This window comes from Canis lupus, chromosome 16 (genome assembly GCF_048164855.1).
Source record: "Canis lupus baileyi chromosome 16, mCanLup2.hap1, whole genome shotgun sequence".
Classification (NCBI taxonomy): Eukaryota; Metazoa; Chordata; class Mammalia; order Carnivora; family Canidae; genus Canis; species Canis lupus.
The window spans coordinates 50,003,139-50,022,814 of record NC_132853.1 but is presented as its reverse complement, the minus strand read 5'-3'; the positions used below and the strand labels follow the sequence as shown (position 1 = coordinate 50,022,814).

The 19,676-nt window shown below is 44.1% G+C and overlaps 1 protein-coding gene across 5 annotated transcripts; it reads left to right on the top strand.

Annotated features, from left to right (window-relative positions):
• Positions 1-2,507: 2,507 nt before the first annotated feature.
• METTL2A (methyltransferase 2A, tRNA N3-cytidine) lies at positions 2,508-19,676 on the top strand. Of its 5 annotated transcripts, none has more exons than XR_012009195.1 (9): positions 2,508-2,666; positions 2,872-2,963; positions 4,695-5,053; positions 7,498-7,547; positions 7,868-7,928; positions 10,824-10,963; positions 12,644-12,750; positions 14,638-14,785; positions 15,602-16,241. XR_012009195.1 is itself a non-coding variant. In XM_072781258.1 (9 exons), exons 1-9 carry the CDS (start codon positions 2,557-2,559, stop codon positions 15,754-15,756), a joined length of 1,140 nt encoding a protein of 379 aa, XP_072637359.1. In that variant the 5' UTR covers positions 2,508-2,556; the 3' UTR covers positions 15,757-16,241. The 5 variants fall into 5 exon arrangements, 4 of the variants coding, with proteins under 4 accessions (XP_072637359.1, XP_072637361.1, XP_072637362.1 ...); XM_072781258.1 differs by lacking the exon at positions 14,638-14,785 and adding an exon at positions 14,786-14,851; XM_072781259.1 differs by lacking the exon at positions 14,638-14,785 and adding an exon at positions 14,786-14,851 and having other exon boundaries at positions 2,528-2,666; positions 2,872-2,973.

Below are 19,676 nucleotides of genomic sequence, written 5' to 3'. Positions count from 1 at the left end.
ACAATAAACATGTATTTATTTTGCAATGAGAAAAGAACCACAAAGTCTGTTTAAAGTTGTTAAACCAGCTTAATTATCTAGGGCTGCTACATGTTCTGTGAAACTTTAAGGAGAACAAATTAGGACACCCTTCCCCACCTTTCAGTTCCAGAACACATGCTTACACAGACCAGTATTTCCACTGATTGGAACTCAAAGGAAAGCATGAAATAATTAACTACCCATGTCCCAGGTTGACGCCCAAGGCCATAATTCAGTCTGAGTGTTCTTAACCTTTCCAGGCTTTGAACCCATGCCACCCAGCTAGAAGAGCTCCTGCAGCTCACCAGCAGAGGGACCCCATAGGTCCCCTGAGAAGTATTGCTGAAGATACAGTTCAGTATATAGTCTGATACAAAAAGGACTCAACAGCCATGTCTTCCAAATTTCTTCAGAAAAATGCTTTTGAGTGTTTCAAAATTCAGAGAACAATAAGTTTTACAGGTCAACCAACCAATTCTAAAGAAGTTAGGTTTAGGATACTTTTACCACATTTTGTCAAAAGGGCCCAAGTTGTTTGACATTTTAAATGACTGATTATTGGAACTAATATAGTGATTTCAAGTGAAAACAGAGTGAATGCTATGTGAGGAAATATGCAGTGGGGCTGTTGACTGGGAGCATTAACAGCTTTTGGTGTAAGAAGAAAAAAGCATGTAGAAGAGACAAGATGCCAAGAATAAATATAAAGCAACCACTGTATCAAACAATTGGCCTTGAGAAAAAAAAAATCCTTATATACTTGCTTTTTGGAAAGGTTTTGTTCAAATGTTTCAGAAGACCATGAGCATGGCAGAAGTGCTTTCAAATAAAGTACAAGTTCTTTACTATCTTATCTTCTCGACTCACTCCCATATTTTTCTTTGTGATTAGGGAGGGTTTAGGGCTTGTTCGTATTTCTTTTCTGAGAAAGATTACAGAATCGCGCAGAGCTCCCTTCTGCCTGTGGAAAGAATCTGCAATGAAAACAAATGATCACTGGTTACCAGTGTGCCGGCTAGTACTGTTCCACTTAAAAAACTAACCCTTTCCTTAACTTCTTTCAAATGGTAGTCGTTACTCCCCTGGAACTCTTTTCAATTAACCTTGTATCGACAGGGTACTTTCTTCTAGATTTTTTAAAATTTTTTAATTTATTTATGATAGTCACAGAGAGAGAGAGGCAGAGACACAGGCAGAGGGAGAAGCAGGCTCCATGCACCGGGAGCCCGACGTGGGGTTCGATCCCGGGTCTCCAGGATCGCGCCCACCCAGGGATCCCCTCTTCTAGATTCTTTTGAGAATCCATCTATAGTAATTATCGACATAGAAATGGAAGGCTGAAAAACGTATTAATCTAACAAACTATGTGCATTATATTACAATGCAGATTGTGTAAACAAGCTCGGGTATGGGTAATTCCAAAAAGTAAGTGGTTACAGATTATGTACTTATAGGGGCGCCATGTGGCTCAGTGGGTTAAGCATCTGCCGTCCGCTCAGGTCATGATCTCAGGGTCTACTTCTCCCTCCCCCTCGTTCTAAGTAAATAATCTTAAAAAACAAAATTAAAAAAAAAAGAAAAAAGAAAGAAACAAGGGATGCCTGGGTGCTGGCTCAGTGGTTGTGCGTTAGTTTCAAGTCCCAGGATCGTCCCACATTGGGCCTCCTGCATGGAGCCTGCTTCTCTCTCTGCCTATGTCTCTGCCTCTCTGTGTGTCTCTCATGAATAAATATTTTAAAAATCTATCTTTAAAAAATTATGTAAATTAACCGCAGGTTCTCAGAATTCATTCTATAGCCTTCCCCAAAAGAAACTTTTTTTTTTTTTCAGAGCTTTCCACACTATAAAAAGCTGACTATAAAAGCTGGAAAACTCCCCTATTTCGTCAGCCAGCTTGCAATCTTGCTCAAATTCTTCTGCCATCAGGTCTACCATGAGACTACGCACCCTTAATTCTCAAAGTGATTCAAGACGCTTCCTGTCTTAAAACTTGAGGGATGGGGACGCCCGGGTGGCTCAGCGGTTTAGCGCCACCTTCGGCCCAGGGCGTGATCCTGGAGTCCCGGGATCGAGTCCCACGTCGGGCTCCCGGTATGGAGCCTGCTTCTCCCTCTGCCTGTGCCTCTGCCTCTCTCCCTGTCTTTCGTGAATAAATAAATAAAATCTTAAAAAAAAAAAAAAAAAAAAAAACTTGAGGGAAACTAGCGAACCTGTTAGAGGGCCCAAGCACAGAAAGGGGGCTCAAGCCTAATGTCTCCCACTTTCCTGACGGCCTGCACCTTCGCCAGCACCTTTTCGGGTTGGAGGGAAAAGCCGGCTCTGACCAATTCCGCGGCCACGTGCCGGGTCCCCAGAGCGCGCTGCCCCGCCCCAGAGGCGGAGCTCGAGCTCCAACCCCGGCGGGGCCCTTCAGAGCCGCCCCGCCCCGCCTCGCCTTGCTCTTTTCCCGCCCAGACCCCGCGACTTCCGGAGGGGGCGTGGACTCTCAGGAAGTTCTCGCGTTACCGAAAGGGAGGCACATCCGGCTCCGGTGTCATGGCCGACCCTTACCCTGAATGCGCGCTGGCTGCGGTCGGCGAGAAGAGGCAGCAGTTTGGGAGCAGATTTCTGAGCGATCCGGCGCGCGTCTTCCACCATAATGCCTGGTAACCGCCCTGCCCCTCCCGGCTTGCGGCTCGCCCTCTGTCCCGCCGCCCCGTGCTCTCTGAGAAGCCCCTGACCGCCGGCCACGAGTCCCGCTGCCCTGCTCGAGGCGCTCTCCTTCCACGGGAGAGGCCCTGTGGGGCCAGCGACTCACCCCGCTCGCAGCTGGAACGTGAGGCCCCTAAGCTGCTCGTTTGATTTTCCCAGGGACAATGTGGAGTGGTCGGAAGAGCAGGCCGCCGCGGCGGAGAGGAAAGTCCGGGAGAACAGTACCCAGCGGGTGTGCCAGGAGAAGCAAGGTGCGCCCAGGTGTGGACCCTCAATGGTAGCAGCAGCCAGCGTGCCAGTGGACACGCTCTCCCCTAGAGGCCAGAGACCGAGACCGCCAAGAGCCTTTGTTACCGGACTGATACCGAACTCGGGGGTGGGATGGGAGGGACAGGGGATGGGTAAGGATGGCAAAGGGCTTCACCCAAAATCTTATTAGGGCAAAGAGGGACTTTAGATTTTGGCTTTATCCGAGAGGGAGGAACTGTATCCTGATGTATTTTCTAGCGGATACATTTTTAGTTAGGTCGACTAGACCCATATTAATAGGACTGGCCTGTGGCAGCCGTGTGGTCACGTGATCGACTTAGAGGCTGTGCTTCCCGTGATTACACTCCGGCTAAAGAAATGTCACTGAAGCTAGATTCTAGCGACCAGATTCTAAATATCGTTGGGGGAGGGAGCTAACTATGGTGAATTATATGTCTTTTTCTTGGATGATGGCTATGAGGATTTAGGGCTTCGTCCAAGGAAAGCTGGGTGAAGAGGAGTGTATGTAGGTAAGCCTGGCCAAAGTCAAAGAGACCCCTTTCTGGAGAGGTGGATGATTTCACTGCAAAACATCTCTAAGTACTAAAACTAGGACTGGCAGGTCCTATGTCCTAAAAGACCATTCAAAGCAGGACTAGAAATTGGGAGAGTGGTATCCCACAGTTCACAGTAACAATTAGAAGATTCCAGTTACAAAATATTCACCCGACATAGTTTGACAGAGACTAGTTCAAGGCAAGTTAGAGCTGAAAGGGATTTTGAAAATCATGTAGTCCAATATCCTCTTTTTACAGTTAAAGAAACTTGGACCACAGGACATTAAGTGCCTTACCCAGAGGTAAGCAGTTAGTTAGTAGTAGGAGTGGTGGAACTAAAATCCAATTTGTTAGATTTTTGTTCTCTTCTACTACACTAATCAAAGCCCTGTATTGGCAAAGAGCAGAAAACTGAAGTCTGGGACTGCCGGCTGCCTTGATGGCCTTAAACTATGATGGAAGCAGTCTACCCTTAAGTCTCTCCTGTTGTCTCTCATCAGAACTCTTCTCACCTGAAGACATTTTTCCCTCTTGTCTCTGTTTTCTCCTTTCCTTTTAGACTTATTTCTGTTTTTAGGATCTTTTAGTAGTATTAAATTCATTCCTTAGCTCTACTTTCGATAAGACTCACAGGCAGAGGAGTGTATATAAAACAAAAAAGCTGCATGTATCATAATCATTGAGTTCACATGGGGAATGACTGAAGAACCTGGTACGTTTCGCCTGTAAAAGAGAAGGTTTAGCGGTGAAAATAACTGCATAACCGCCCTTAAATCAAAAGATTGTTCTGTATGGCCCTAAGAAAGTAGGACTTTTTGACCAGGAGACAGATTTTCTGCTTAATGTTAGAATTTTTTTTCTCTCTCTCTCTCTCTCTTTTTTTTTTTTCCCCCCTTAATGTTAGAATTCTCTAATAGCTAAGAGCCACCCAAAAACGTGGGTGGAGAATTGGTAGTAAGTTCCCTGGTAAAAGTTCCTCCTAAGAAGGGCAAGATACAGAGGGAATTTATGTAGGGTAGGTGGTAGAACTCAGAGATTTCCAGTTCTGAGGTTATGGCTCTACTTGAAGATACTTTTAGTATAAAATTACATTCAGTGAAGCAGGATGACGTTTGACATCAGGGACACATAAACATTGGGAGATGGTTTTTTAAATTCTTTCTTTAATATTTACAGTTGATTATGAGGTCAATGCCCACAAATATTGGAATGAATTCTACAAAATCCACGAAAATGGATTTTTCAAAGATAGACATTGGCTTTTCACTGAATTCCCAGAGTTGGCACCCAGCCAAAACCAAAACCACTTGAATGATTTGCTCCCAGAGAACAAGAGGAGTAAAGTACCTCAATGTAGAAGCAATGAGGATGGACCTGGCTTACAAATAGAAGAACAACACAAGTGTTCTTCAAATAGCCTTGGACATAAAATGCAGATGCCTCCTGTGGAAGAAAACGTAACTCAGAAACTCAGTCACCTGGAAATCTGTGTGGATGAGTTCCCTGGGTCCTCAGCTACCTACAGAATACTTGAGGTAACTCCCCTTTATTGTCCTGATAGTGGGGTTAATGAGGCTGTTGTATTGTACATGTGGATGGTGCAGAGAGGCTGACCACAAAAGTGATTGTGTCTGAAGAAGCTGACTAGACTTGACTCATGTTGGCTTGGAAACCCCTCGATTTTTGAACGAATGACATGTCTTAAATTCAAACCAGATATCTGGTGGGTGTGGCAAACAAAGATATTACCTGAGGTGTTACCTGGAAACATCCTGTTGTATCTGAACATTGTAGAATCGTGCTATACCTGCCACCTGAAAAGAGTCCCGAGTCAAAAGACAGATTCTTTTACCTCTCTTGTAATATAGGATGGAGGGGAGGGGTTAGTTGGGTTGGTGCCTGCTTCTCAGGCATGGGGGAGTTCATGTCTTCCTAGTTTGGATGGTGTTGCTGAGATAAAGCTAGACCTGGAAACGTTGTCTGGGTGGGTACTGTGATGCAGATTTACAAGTGGTGACTGCACTCCACTGGAAGCTCACCTTGGGGTTGAGTACTCTAGCCTGACCTTGTTATAGCCCCCCCCAACCCCCAAGCAGAAGAGGACCTCTGCCTTGTAGTTATGAGAATTACATACATTGAGATAATGATGTAATATCGCTAAAAATAGTGTCTGGCATGTAGTAAGCCCTTAGTAAATGGTCACTGTCTTTTTTGGGGGGTTGGGGGTTTTTTTGTTTTTAAAGATTTATTTTGGAGAGAGTTTGTGAGAGCAGGAGGAGGAGCAGAGGGAAGGGGAGATAATTTCTAGCCGACTCTGCACTCAGCGCAGAGCCAACCACCCCAAATAGTCACTGTTCTTAGTAGCACCCAGTTGAGGATAATGTAATCCATGGTTCCTTTTTTATTTTTTAAGATTTTATTTATTTATTCATGAGAGAGAGAGAGAGAGAGAGGCAGAGACACAGGCAAAGGGAGAAACAGGCTCCATGCAGGGAGCCTGACGTGGGACTCAATCCTGGGTTTCCAGGATCATGCCCTGGGCTGAAGGTGGTGCTAAACCGCTGAGCCACCCGGGCTGCCCCCATGGTTCCTTTTTCATGAATTTTTTAGCCTATGAAACACATTTTTCCAATAATAAAGTGCAGTTCAGGGATCCCTGGGTGGCTCAGTGGTTTAGCGCCTGCCTTTGGCTCAGGGCGTGATCCTGGAGACCCGGGATCAAGTCCCGCATCGGGCTCCCGGCATGGAGCCTGCTTCTCCCTCTGCTTGTGTCTCTGCCTCTCTCTCTCTCTCTCTCTATGTCTATCATGAATAAATAAAATCTTTAAAAAATATAAAGTGCAGTTCAGTAAGAAAGTGTTTCATCTGTCCTCTCTTCTCTGCACTGGGAGTAGCTCTTTCTGTCATACCCCCTCGTCACTAAAATGGACACATATGCAAAGTTCTTCTCCACCTCTTTCTTGGTCAGGAGCACTTCTCAGCTGTTGAGCTGATCACTGTCTGCAGTGGTGCTAAAACCACCAGAGACACTGATAGATGAGAGCCTCAGCTTGGCAGCCCCATGTCCCCTGACCTCACTTATTAATAGTCACAGCTTTGGAACCCAGGCCATTACAAGGGACATCGACACAGCAGCCAAGTTCATTGGGGCTGGGGCTGCCACAATAGGGCTGCCTAGCTCCGGGGCTGGAACTGGGACTGTTTGGGAGCCTCATCTTTGGTTATGCCAGGAATCCCTCGCTGAAGCAACAGCTCTTCTACATCATTCTGGGCTTTGCCCTGTAGGAGGCCATGGGGTTGTTTTTCCTGATAGGACCCTTCTCATCCTCTTTGCCTTGTGAAGGAACCATCTCCAACTCCTGTAGGTCTTTCTATGTCCCATCTGCCCTGGATGCTCCTTTCCCTATACCTCCCCAGGCAGCCTGGGGAAAGTGGTTGGCTTGGGGTTTGACAAAGGGAAGACAAAGAAATGCTGTATTAATAAGAAAAAAAAAAAGGGGACGCCTGGGTGGCTCAGCATTTGGGCATCTGTCTTTGGCTTGGTGTGATCCCACTGTCCCAGGATCAAGTCCCACATCGGGCTCCCTGCATGGGGCCTCCTTCTCCCTCTGCCTGTGTCTCTGCCTCTCTCTTTCTGTGTCTCTCATGAATAAATAAATAAAATCTTAAAAAAAAAAAAAATTTCATCGTTAGGACTATTTGCTAAAACTCAAAAAGTAAAAGCAGTTCATGCCCCCTTTTTTCCACAGCAGCTCCTTTGTGCTGCTGAGAGCCCATGCTCTTGTCTTTTATGGCTCCCCCCACTTTAGACTTCCTGAGATCAAAGTCAGGGTATGTCATGGGTGCTGTTTAGCTCTGGTCTCTGCACTTTCCCTGCTAATACAATGAAACAAGATTATCTACTGTTGATTATTTATCTAGCTCTAGGGAATTAATTCTTTGGAACATCCTGTAACTAAAAGTTCATTTTTGTCTGCAGGTTGGTTGTGGTGTGGGAAACACAGTCTTTCCGATTTTACAAACTAACAAGTAAGTGTGTTGTAAAGTTAAACTGTAAGACAGCAAAGAGGAGAAAGGGTGTGTGGTTTCTCAAAACTGCAGCAAACTGATAATAGTGGTTATTGGGAATGCTGGGGATAGGAGATGTCGATTTCTGTTATCCGTTAATGATTTGATTGAATTTGATTTCTTAGTTACCTTTGTCATCAGGAAAACTAATGAGCTTCAAAACCTATTCCACTGTTAATATGTGGTCCCTTTGATATTTTAATTCTGCTATACAGGAGAGAGAACAGACATAATTCAGTTTGTAGTCTTAATTGTGCTACTGTTTTTCCTGTTCATTTCAGTGACCCAGGACTCTTTGTTTACTGTTGTGATTTTTCTTCCACAGCTGTGGAACTGGTCCAGGTAAGTGCAATGGCTCCTATCTGTAATTTTCACTGATTAAAGGGGAAATGGTTTCCTAAAATTCAAGGTTTTTAGCACTTTTTTTTAAATTTCTTATTCTTATGTGGTCTGAAAGTAAAAGATTTCCTGAAACAGCTGGGAGTAGAGGAAAGAACCAAACATGAACATGGAACCTGTTACTGGCCAGCTATGGAACTTTGGTTAGGTCTCCTGACCTTTCCAAACTTAGATTTTATGGATTAAAATGAGATTTTTTTTTTCTAGTCAGGGTTCTTTGAGTTACAAGTCACAGAAACATCTACACAAACTCAACCAATGAAAGAGACAGTCATAGAACCCAAAGGCATAAAGTGTAGCCAGGGCTGTCACTCTGCCCTGAAAAAGTGGCAGATACCAAGGCAAGTTGGCTAAGCTGATAAGATGTTGCCACCCTCTCTTCTTCCTATCACAATACCTCCCTCAAGCTCATGGTTTCCTATTTCTCATAGCCCAGAGCCCATTTGTCCTTTGTCTACAGACCAGCTTTCTGTAATAAGTTTTTCATGTGACCTCCAACATGGCTTGCCCCCTTACAAGTCCACTTGTTCAGGCATTCTCAGAACCTCACCAGAATTACTTATTGTCCTTCCAAAGTCCCCAGAGTCTGATTGACCCAATCCAAAACTTGCTCTGTTTTAATTAGCTGTGGTCAGTGAGCAACAAAGTCATTTTTGGGGAAGAGAGATATGGAAAGAGAAATTACCCTAAAATGTGTCTAATCATGTATAATGCTTATAGTACAGGGGCTCTGGAATTGGAAGTTCCTTGTCTTTCTGGAGTGAATTACTTTTATAGATCTAGACCAGGTGAATACTGAGGCTTATTTTTAATTAATTATATTTTTTTCTTTAGTTAATTTTTTTTTTGTTTTTTTAAGGATTTTATTTATTTCAGAGAGCATACACGAGTGGGGTGAAGGCTAGAGGGAGAAGCAGTCTCCCCTCTGAGCAGGAGGTCCAATGCAGGGCTCAATCCCAGGACCCCAAGGTTGTGACCTGAGCCGAAGGCAGACACTTAACTGACTGAGCCACCCAGGCACCCCAGGAGTTGTCTTATTTTTTATTTTGTTTTAAAGATTTTATTTATTCATGAGAGACACGGAGAGAGAGAGAGAGGCAGAGACACAGGCAGAGGGAGAAGCAGGCTCCCTGCAGGAAGCCTGACGCAGGACTTGATCCCAGATCTCCAGGATCAGGCCCTGGGCTGCAGGTGGCTCAGTTTAGCTGTTTAGCACCGCCTTCAGCCCAGGCCCTGATCCTGGAGACCCGGGATTGAGTCCCACATCGGGCTCCTTGCATGGATGGAGCCTGCTTCTCCCTTTGCCTGTGTCTCTGCCTCTCCCTCTCTCTCATTAATCAATCAATCATGCTTTATTTTTTTTTTTTTTTTTTTTAAAGATTTTATTTATTTATTCATGATAGTTACACAGAGAGAGAGAGAGGCAGAGACACAGGCAGAGGGAGAAGCAGGCTCCATGCACCGGGAGCCCGACGTGGGATTCGATCCCAGAGCCTCCAGGATCGCGCCCCGGGCCAAAGGCAGGCGCCAAACCGCTGCGCCACCCAGGGATCCCAATCAATCATGCTTTAAATGTTAGTATGTGGGATCCCTGGGTGACGCAGCGGTTTGGCGCCTGCCTTTGGCCCAAGGCGCGATCCTGGAGACTCGGGATCGAATCCCACGTCGGGGTCCCTGTATGGAGCCTGCTTCTCCCTCTGCCTGTGTCACTGCCTCTCTCTCTCTCTCTGTGACTATCATGAATAAATAAAATCTTAAAAAAATAAAATAAAATAAAATAAATAAATAAATGTTAGTATGTTTTGTCTCCTGATGAGATTTTTCTTCTTGTGGTCACTTACCTTCCCGATCACTTTCCAATCTTCAAATCTAACTCTGTACATCAGAGTAAAAAATAAAATATAGAAGAATCAAGAATATTCCTTTTTTTTTTTTTTTTTTTTTAAAGAGAGGGTGAGCATGAGAGGAGGGTGTGGGGATAGAGGGAGAGAGACGGAGAAAATCCTAAGTAGGTTCACACCCAGCATGGAGCCCAATGCGGGACTCAGTCTCACAACCCTGAGATCATGACCTGAGCCAAAATCAGGAATCAGACGCTTAACTAACTGAGCCACCCAGGTGCCCCTCATTCATTTTACTTAAAAAATTTTAATTTAAGTAAGCTCTGTGTTCAACGTGGGCTTGAACTTACGACCCTGAGATCAAGACTTACATGGTCTACCCACTGAGCCAGCCAGGTGCCCCAAAAACATTACATTTTATTTATTTATTTATTTTTTAGAAGAGAGTATCTTCTTTTTTTTTTTTTTTTTTTTTTAAGATTTTATTTATTTATTCATGAGAGAGAATGGCAGAGACAAAGGCAGAGGGAGAAGCAGACTCCATGCAGGGAGCCTGATGTGGGACTTGATCCCGGGACTCCAGGATCACGCCCTGGGCCAAAGGCAGGCACTAAACCGCTGAGCCACCCGGAGATCCCAAACATTACATTTTAAAAGTACCAGTTGGGGCACCTGGCTAGCCCAGTGGGTCGGGCATGTGACTCTTGAACTCAGGGTCATAAGTTTGAGCCCCATGTTGGGTGTAGAGATAATATAATCTTTTTAAAAATAAATATCATAAAAATACCAGTTAGATTCCACAGGCTCCTCCCTGGAATTGTTCAACATTCTGGGCCTTTGACTAAGAATACATGCCTTCATGATTAGAATGATAACCCTCAGCAGGCAGTAGCAGTTACACTTAACACAAGATAAGCTTTCCCTAAGGCTGTGTGAACATTTTCTTTTGTGTGTGTGTGAACATTTTCTAACCTATGTGACTTTCAACTGTCTGCAGACAAATTCAGCATATGATCCTTGTCGGTGCTTTGCCTTTGTTCACGATCTATGTGACGAAGATAAGAGTTACCCAGTGCCCAGGGATAGCCTTGATATTATCATCCTTATATTTGTTCTTTCAGCGGTTGTTCCAGACAAGTAAGTTTTAGGTCCTTTAACCAATAGTGTAACAAAAACAAAGCTGGGATCAGGGACCTTGATCCCAGAGTTGGACCCTAAGTGAGCAGGGTGATCTGATAGGCAGGGGGAAGCCACTCTATCAGAGTGATGGCAGTATCTCGGCCCTTTTCCTAAATCTGTGTGCCTCTAAACCTCTGCCAGTTGATTGCAGCGGGTGGGTTGGCTTTTCGATGCTGTGGTTGAACATCCGCCAGGAACGGGAGCACTGTCTCTATTGGGTGTGGGGGCGTCCCCTGTTGATAATCTCAGCATGCTGTTTTAGAACAGTGGGTGCACAGCTGTTTGGTACCATCCCCTCATTGGTTTTTTTTATTTTAAGCTATTTCTAAGTAATCTCTTCACCCAACATGAAGCTCAAACCTACAAGCCCGAGATCAAGAGCCACACACTCAATCAACTAAGCCAGTCACTTGGGCTTTTTAAATGCTTTCAGTAAATCAGGCTTATTAACAACACAGAATTTACAGTGAAGCTTAACTCAGATGTTCCTTTATGTTTAAGCTCTTCAGAAAACTGCAGTACTGGGGAATTCCATAAAATCAAGTTTGGGTGAAAGGAAAGTCTTTTGCTGAACCCTGCAAGATACTGTTAAAAGTTGCTTAGATGTGGGCAGCCAGCTCTCCTAATGAGATACTGTCCTCAGGAAGCAGTGTCAGCTAGAGACCTAGGGGAATGATTGATGGTCTCTGTCCCACATTTCCTTGAGGAGAGCACGGAGTCATCTGACCTGAAGGTATTATGAGTGTGTGTGCATAAAGGCAGGTGCAGGCCAGCCCAAAAGGCCGGGCATGGTTCTAAACTTTCAGAACTGCAGAAATCTTGGGGCACCCAGCTGGCTCAGTTGGTAGAGCATGCGACTCTAGATCTCAGGGTCATGAGTTCAAGCCCCATGTTTGGAGGATAGAGATTCATTGATTGATAAAATATCAGTAGAAGTTTAAACGCTACAAACTTAAGAACTGATGTGACTGAAACAAATCATTAAACTCTTTATTCTGTATTTAAGCAGATTTTGTAGCACTTATACTTCTGAGGTTAGTACAGCTAAAACCTGCACTTGTGTGTGCAGAGTGCAGTCAAAATGTAAAGCGCTCTGCCCGTGGCACTCATTTGCATACTGACTCACCATGTAAATTGTAAGTTCTTAAAGTTTCATCTTCACTTAACAAATGGAAAGATACAGTCTCTGCCTTCAAAGCGCTCAGGCCTGGGGGGCAGGCGGATGAGTCAGCTAACTAGCTAGTCTGCACCGCAAGTTTTCAGGGCTGTGCTCCGTTTTCAGGGCTGTGCTCCGAGAGCCCTGGGAGCACAGGGCAGGGATGGCTTCCCCATGAGATAATCCCAAGAGGAATACGAAGTGAGCCAGATGCAGAGTATCTTAAGTGGCGCACTCTAACAGAAGCAGGTTATCCTCAGGCCTCTTCATCCTGAAGGGAGTGGGTCAAAGCCACAGTCCTGAGCAGACCGCAGAAGCTTGGGTGTGTGCTCCCACTCTGACTGAAGCAGGAGCAGAGGAGCTAAGATTTCAGGGTTCGTGTGTCAGGGTTAAGAAGTCCACTGGCTTTTACAGACATGCTTCAAGGAAAAAGAATCCTGTCCTTAAAGGAGACCTGATCTTCATTCCTTGTTGCCCCACAGGATGCAGAAGGCTATCAACAGGCTGAGCAGACTTCTGAAACCGGGAGGGTTGATGCTTCTGCGAGATTATGGCCGCTATGACATGGCTCAGCTTCGGTTTAAAAAAGGTATTTTGGGGCACCTGGGTGGCTCAGTCATTCGTCTTCAGCTCAGGTCATGATTTCAGAGTACTGGGATTGAGCCCCACGTCAGGCTCCCTGCTCAGCAGAGGGCTTGCTTCTCTCTCTCCCTCTGCCCCTCCCCTGCTTGCACACACACTCTGTCAAATGAATGAATGAATGAATGAAATAAAATAAATTTTTTAAATGAATAATTATGGCATTTTGCTACTATAACCAAAACAAGAAGTTTTGCCATCCTGTTAGACTTATGAATCAGTGAAATCGAATAAAAATTCTTGAATTAATAGCTCCATATATAAGGCCACTTAGTACGTGACAGGGTGGTATGTTTTTGAAGATTTGTATAATTAGATATTGGGGAGATCTTTTAACCAAGACAGCTACTTTTAGAATAGCTACTTTTAGAAAAAGATTTGATTACATGAATAATTTTAAATGTGGCATGCCAAAAGGTGTCTTTAAAAAATTGAAAGAGGGCAGCCCAGGTGGCTCAGTGGTTTAGTGCTGCCTTCAGCCCAGGGCCTGATCCTGAAGACCTGGGATGGAGTCCCAAGTTGGGCTCCCTGCATGGAGCCTGCTTCTCCCTCTGACTGTGTCTCTGCCCCTGCCCCTCTCCCTCCCTCCCTCCCTCCCTCCCTCTCTCTCTCTCTCTCTTTCTCTTGTGAATAAATAAATAAAATCTTTTTACAAATAAAATAAGTAAAAAATTGAAAGATGGGACACCTGAGTGGCTCAGTGGTAGAACGTCTGCTTTTGGCTCAGGACGTGATCCAGAGTCCTGGGATTGAGTTGTGCATCGGGTTCTCTGCTGGAGCCTGCTTCTCCTCCCTCTTCCTACATCTCTGCCTCTCTCTGTGTGTGTCTCATGAATAAATAAGTAAATTCTTTTAATAAATAAAATAAATAATTGAAAGACAAATTTTGGTGCCTGGAACAGATAAAGACTTAATTATTATCTGTGTTCTTCAAGGCCCTGTTGGCAAATTGATAAGCAGATCAATAACCCACCCAAAAAAACGGGAAAGGGAAATTTTAGAGTTGATTCACTGAAGGGCAAATCCAAATGGCCAAAAACAAACTTCAAGGTAACAAAGCCTACAGTGAGATAACCACTTCTTAAACCTACTGCTGGCCAGTTCAAAGAAGGAGATATACTTCTCCATTACTGGTAGAAATAACAAGTTGTTAGTGGTGTTTGGGGCTTGGGGGTTTTTTATTTTAAGCACACTGGTGTTCTCTACCCAGTCTTTTAACTCTTGGGAGTTACTCAAGACCTAGCATGTACTATGTGTGTTGCCAAAATCTTGGGAACAAAACGAATGCCTCTGGAGAGGGTAACACTGCCTGCCGCTTGAGGTAGACCCCATACCAGTAGTCTTAGAGGGGTTTCCATTCTGCATTCCCGATGAGAAAATCAGTGTGCAGATGTGTATTTTAAACTTGATCGCACATATAAGAGTAGCTGGGGAGAACTAAGCAAAGCAAGTAAGATATTGACATTCCAAAGGTGTAGAAGGATTACATACTGGGTTGGTGAATTGGCATTATGTCAGAGGGCTTGGCAGCTAAAGGGAGAGTGTCCATGATAGAAACAGCAGATGTGTTGTATTGTGAATGCGTGGACACGTGCAGAGACATGGGACATGGTCATGGTGGCTATCTCAGGTTTCCTTTCCGTAAGTTTCACTATGGTCCCTGGCTTTTAGTTATTTATTTTTGTTTTACAAAGAGTACATGGTGTTTATTTAATGAGGGAGGGGAAAGAACACTGTTGTCAACCTGAAACTGCTCTTGAACAGAAGGCTGAGAATGTGTGATCTAAGTCTGAAATTGGATCACGCCACCCCTCTCCAAAGCACCGTTCCTTTGTAGGAGGGAAATGACAGAGTCCTACAAAGCGCCCACAGTAACCAAGACAGGAGTCTGTTCTCTAAGAAATCGGTATCATGATGCACATTTGATTGGCAGTGAAATTCAAAGAAGTGCTTTCAAGTTTGATTTTTATCACATCGCTCCACAGGTCAGTGTCTGTCTGAAAATTTCTATGTGAGAGGTGATGGTACTAGAGTTTACTTCTTCACACAAGGTAGGAAGACGTTCCTCTTTACATATGTCGGTGGTCCCCAAAACCCTAGCTGCAGTGCTGCTCTGTGTCCTCGACATACAGCTGTTGAGCCCCTCCTACCTTTTGCAGCCTTTTCCTGCCCTTGGTGGCCCAGGGCCCATTGTCCAAGCAGGCTCCACTTCGGTCTCCACCTTGCCCTTCTGTTGTGTGCTCTTCCTCCCTGTCACTTTGTCCAGAACTGGGGGAGCCTACCCCATTTTGCAAGATTTTGATGCAGTTGGCTTCACCCTGAGGCTGGGTTCTCCCGGGGTCCAGGTGTAACCCTGAATTGCTCTCCACAGTTTGCCCTGGTCATGTGTTCAGTGTCGTCCCTGGGCCCTTTATTGTGTCACATACTTTCTTAAGCTTTCAGTTAACGTGGTAGAACCTCTCCCCTAAAAAAGTGACTGTGAAGTTAACATTTTTGTAGATTTTTGCATGTCATCTTCAAGTGTCCATAAAGCCCTTCTGGAAAATACCCCCCCATCAGCTGACTTATTAGGCTCTCTCTCTGGACCCTAAGCTGCCCTTCCCAGATAGTTTGGCTTCCTCTGTGTAAATACAAATTTGCTATTACCAAGCTGCTACTGTGCTTATAAACAAACAGCCCAGCTAAAGCCATTTAAAATAGATAAATAAAAACTGTCTCACAGTGGCCCTTTCAACATAGGAAGTGGTAGGCAATGTTTTTTCTTCAGCAGAAAATATATAAACATCTCTTTCCCAAACCAGATGAGCTGGATACACTTTTCACTACTGCTGGACTGGAAAAGGTTCAGAACCTGGTGGATCGCCGATTGCAAGTGAACCGAGGGAAACAGCTGACAATGTACCGCGTTTGGATTCAGTGCAAATACCGCAAGCCTCTCCTGTCCGGCACTGGCTAAGAGGCACCTGCTCTTGCCATGATAGGAGTTCTTGGGAGTTTTTTTAAAAAGAACATTCACGAATGGTGTCTTGTTGATGTTGGGAAGTTCAAGGATTCAGACTTGAGCATTGAACCTAGAACAGGTTGCTTTTTATCAAGTTTCTAATAATTGTCCTTCATATTTGTGAAGCCCTTTTGTATATACTTTCCTCAAGGTTGTTGGGCTGCTTTGGTTTTGGGGTTTTTTTTTGTAGGCTCTGTGCCCGGCATGGAGCCCACTGCCAAGCTTGAACTCACAACCCTGAGATCAACCCTGGATGCTTAACCAACTGAGCTACCCAGGCACCTCCTCCTCCTTAAGTTTCTTTCTTACTTTGAGATCTCAAAGAATCTTTCTTGGCATTTTGTAATTAATCATAACTAACTTTCCTAAGAATCATGAATTTAAAGGCATCAAGAATTTATTATATATGAACATAATAAAGAAGTATTATGTATGATAAAGTGTCATTTGACTGGGAGTTACATTAAATTATTTCAGAGTTCAAATACCTAAGCAAGGCAGTTGATACATTCAAGGGTAAATAAAAGTGTTGTTCAGCGAGAGACACATGAAGAACAATCATCTTTCTTTGGATATTTTCCTGACTCAAAAATACTACTTTAAGGTGGCCCAGGTGGCTCAGCGGTTTAGCACTGCCTTCAGCCCAGGGCCTGATCCTGGAGTCCTGGGAAAGATCTTGATTTTTGCAAAATTCTCTCTCTCTCTCTCTCTCTTTTTTTTTTTTTTGTGTGTGTGTGTGTATGTGTGTGTGTGTGTGTGCCCTTAAATGTTTGACACAAAAGGAACTGAGAGAACTTTATTTTAGCCACATGACCGAATGAATGATAGAAGTGAGCATTGGCAGTATTACTTTCTTTATGTTGTGCTTTTTTTAAATTACGACTTTTACCTGAGCTGAAATCATATTAAAAATCATATTAAATCATATTTAACCAAATGTGCCACCCAGGTGCCCCTAAAAAATTTCAAATTAAAGAAAAGTACCAATTACCAAGACTGTTGCAGGAATAGTCCTTTTTTTTCTGAGTAATTTTTTTTTAAGATTTTATTTATTTATTTATGAGAGAGAGAGAGGCAGAGACACAGGCAGAGGGAGAAGCAGGCTCCATACAGGAAGCCGGACGTGGGACTCGATCCCGGGCCTCCAGGCTCACACCCTGGACTGAAGATGGTGCTACACCACTGAGCCACCTGGGCTGCCCTTTCTGAGTAATTTTTAAGAGTGGGTTGTAAGGTTATGTCCCAACACTCCCACATATTTTAGTGTATAATTCCTATAACTGAATATGTTCTGTATCACCAAATAAATCCATCAGGAGTAAAAACATGAAAACGCTACCACCCACAGATTTTCCCAACGTCCCCAATAATCTACCACTAGAGAAAAGTTGCACTTAGTAGTCATGTCTCAATCTCCTGCTCTCTGGAACAATCCAGGCTTATTTTAATGACGTTGACATTTGAAGATTCCAGGCTATTTTGCAGGCTGTCCCTCAATTTGGGTTCCTTGATGCTTTCTCATGATTTGGTTCAGGTTACACATTTCTGGCAGGAACATCAAGTGGAGCTTTGCCCCTCCTGTTACATCCTATCAGGATAATGTTTTGAATTCCTGTTACTGATTATGCTAACCTTGATCACTTACCTGAAGTGGTATCTGCTGGGTTTCTCCACTGAAAAGTTACTAATAAGCATCTTGTGGGATTGTGCTTTGAAATCGGGTAAAAACCCATTCCTCATCAAACTCCAGCCCCTAATTTGGTATCTGTGATGCAGTTTCTTGGCTGAACTACTGCTATGATGGTAGCCTGAGAGGGTTTCCTAATCCCTCCATTCTTTCTATATTATTGGTTGGCATTCTGTAGGGAAAGCTTTCTTTTTTCTATTCATTTATGTAACGTGGACTCAGACTTCTGTTTTATTAAATGATTATTGTATATACTATCATTATTTTGGTGCTCATTACTCCAGATTTGGCCAGTGGGGGGGGCCTCTTCAAATGCTTCTGTGAACTCGTGACTCCCCATTATTCTTTGAGCATTTTAAGCACGGGTTGTTTAGGCTCATACACTTTCTTGCCCCAGTCAATCTGCCATATCCCTCAAGGAGTTCTGGTGTCTTTTAGTGCAGAAAGGTATTTAGAAACCAAGCTAAGTGTGCTTATTGGCTTTGGGGTGTTCTTTTTCCAACCCCCATCAGTGGATGGAGCCTTCAGGTATTTGCATATATGTACATACATACATGCATACTTGCAACTGTATTTCTATACTTAAACATAGATCTTGAAAACCATCCATTCAGATTAATGCCTTTAATTCCAATCCAACACCACAAGATTTCTTCTGGTTGTTATTCTAGTTTTTCTCTGTACTTGTAATCTCTTTCCAACAATCCCAAACTCCCATAACCTTCAATACATTAGGCCAATGCCCGCATATATAACATTCTCCTTTGCTACCGCTCACATGTGGATGGCCTCCTCACTTCTTGGGCTCTAACACCTTGCTCCAAGTCACTACCACCACAGCTCCCTGCCTCCCACAGACAACCTCCTCACCCTGCCTGGGGTCCAACAACCTACCACCACCACCACCATCCCTTTGCCCTTGCACTAACGTCCACCTTGCTGAGCTTCATTAGTGAGGTGTGGGTTTTTTTTTTTTTTTTTTGAGAGAAAGAGTGAGGGAGAGCTTGAGCAGGGAGGAGGCAACAGTGGGAGAAGCAGACTCCTCACTGAGCAGGGAGCAATGTGGAACTCCATCCCAGGACTCCAGGATCATGACCGAGCCAAAGGCAGACACCCAACCAACTGAGCCACCAGGCACCCCTATTAGTGAGTTTTAAAGAGTGGGAGGGAAGGAGATTCCTATTTCTTCCATTATACTGAATATATTTAAAGCTAAAAAAAAGTCACTGGAAGGGTATGTCATGAAGCATTTCAAAGTAACAGGAAGAGCATCTTCGAAGCACCTAGCTTAGGCTTTGGGCTTTAGGTATAAAAAATGAGCCTCTTTCTGCCTGCTGCTCTGCTTTCTTCTCTGACATCTACTAAGCTCTCTTCCCTTGCTCTCTGACTTTTTATCTGTCATGCTACCTTAAACTCCATTAGGGACTTGACATAATCTTTTAGCCTTGGAATCTCTAATAATGGTCAGAGGACAATTAAACATGGTGAAGGTAGGGCAGTCCGGGGGGCTCAGCGGTTTAGCGCCGCCTTCAGCCCAGGATGTGATCCTAGAGAGCCAGGATCGAGTGCCACGTCGGGTTCCCTGCATGGGGCCTGCTTCTCCCTCTGCCTGTGTGTCTCTGCCTCTCTCTCTTTGTATCTCTCATGAATAAATAATTAAAATCTTTAAAAATAAACATGGTGAAAGTAGATTAAAGTATGATTTTGGTGTGCCACTCAAAAACATATAGTCTAGACTATGGCTCTGACTCCCAACAGCATCTCTGGTATTTTTTTAATCAACACACAATGTTGCATTAGTTTCAGGTATACAACATAGTGATTCAACAGTTCTATGTTATGCTATATTCAGTGGAGCTGCAGTCTCACCATACAACACTATTATAGTACCATTGACTACATTCCCAACACAGTGCCTTTCATCCCCATAACTTATCCATTCCATACCTGGAAGCCTGTGCCTCCCCCTCCCCCTCACTTATTTTGTCCTTCCCCCCCACCCTTCTTCCCTTCTGGCAACCACCAGTTTGTACTTTGTATTTTCAGGTCTGATCTCTTGATATTCTTGGTGCAAGAAAAGTGCTGTGTTGGCGGGGAAGGTAACTCCACGTGTGAAGCTACTCAGGAAGTTGTGTGGTTTAGATTCAAGTCTAATGGACAAGTTTCTGAAACTGCTCTGCCAATACTA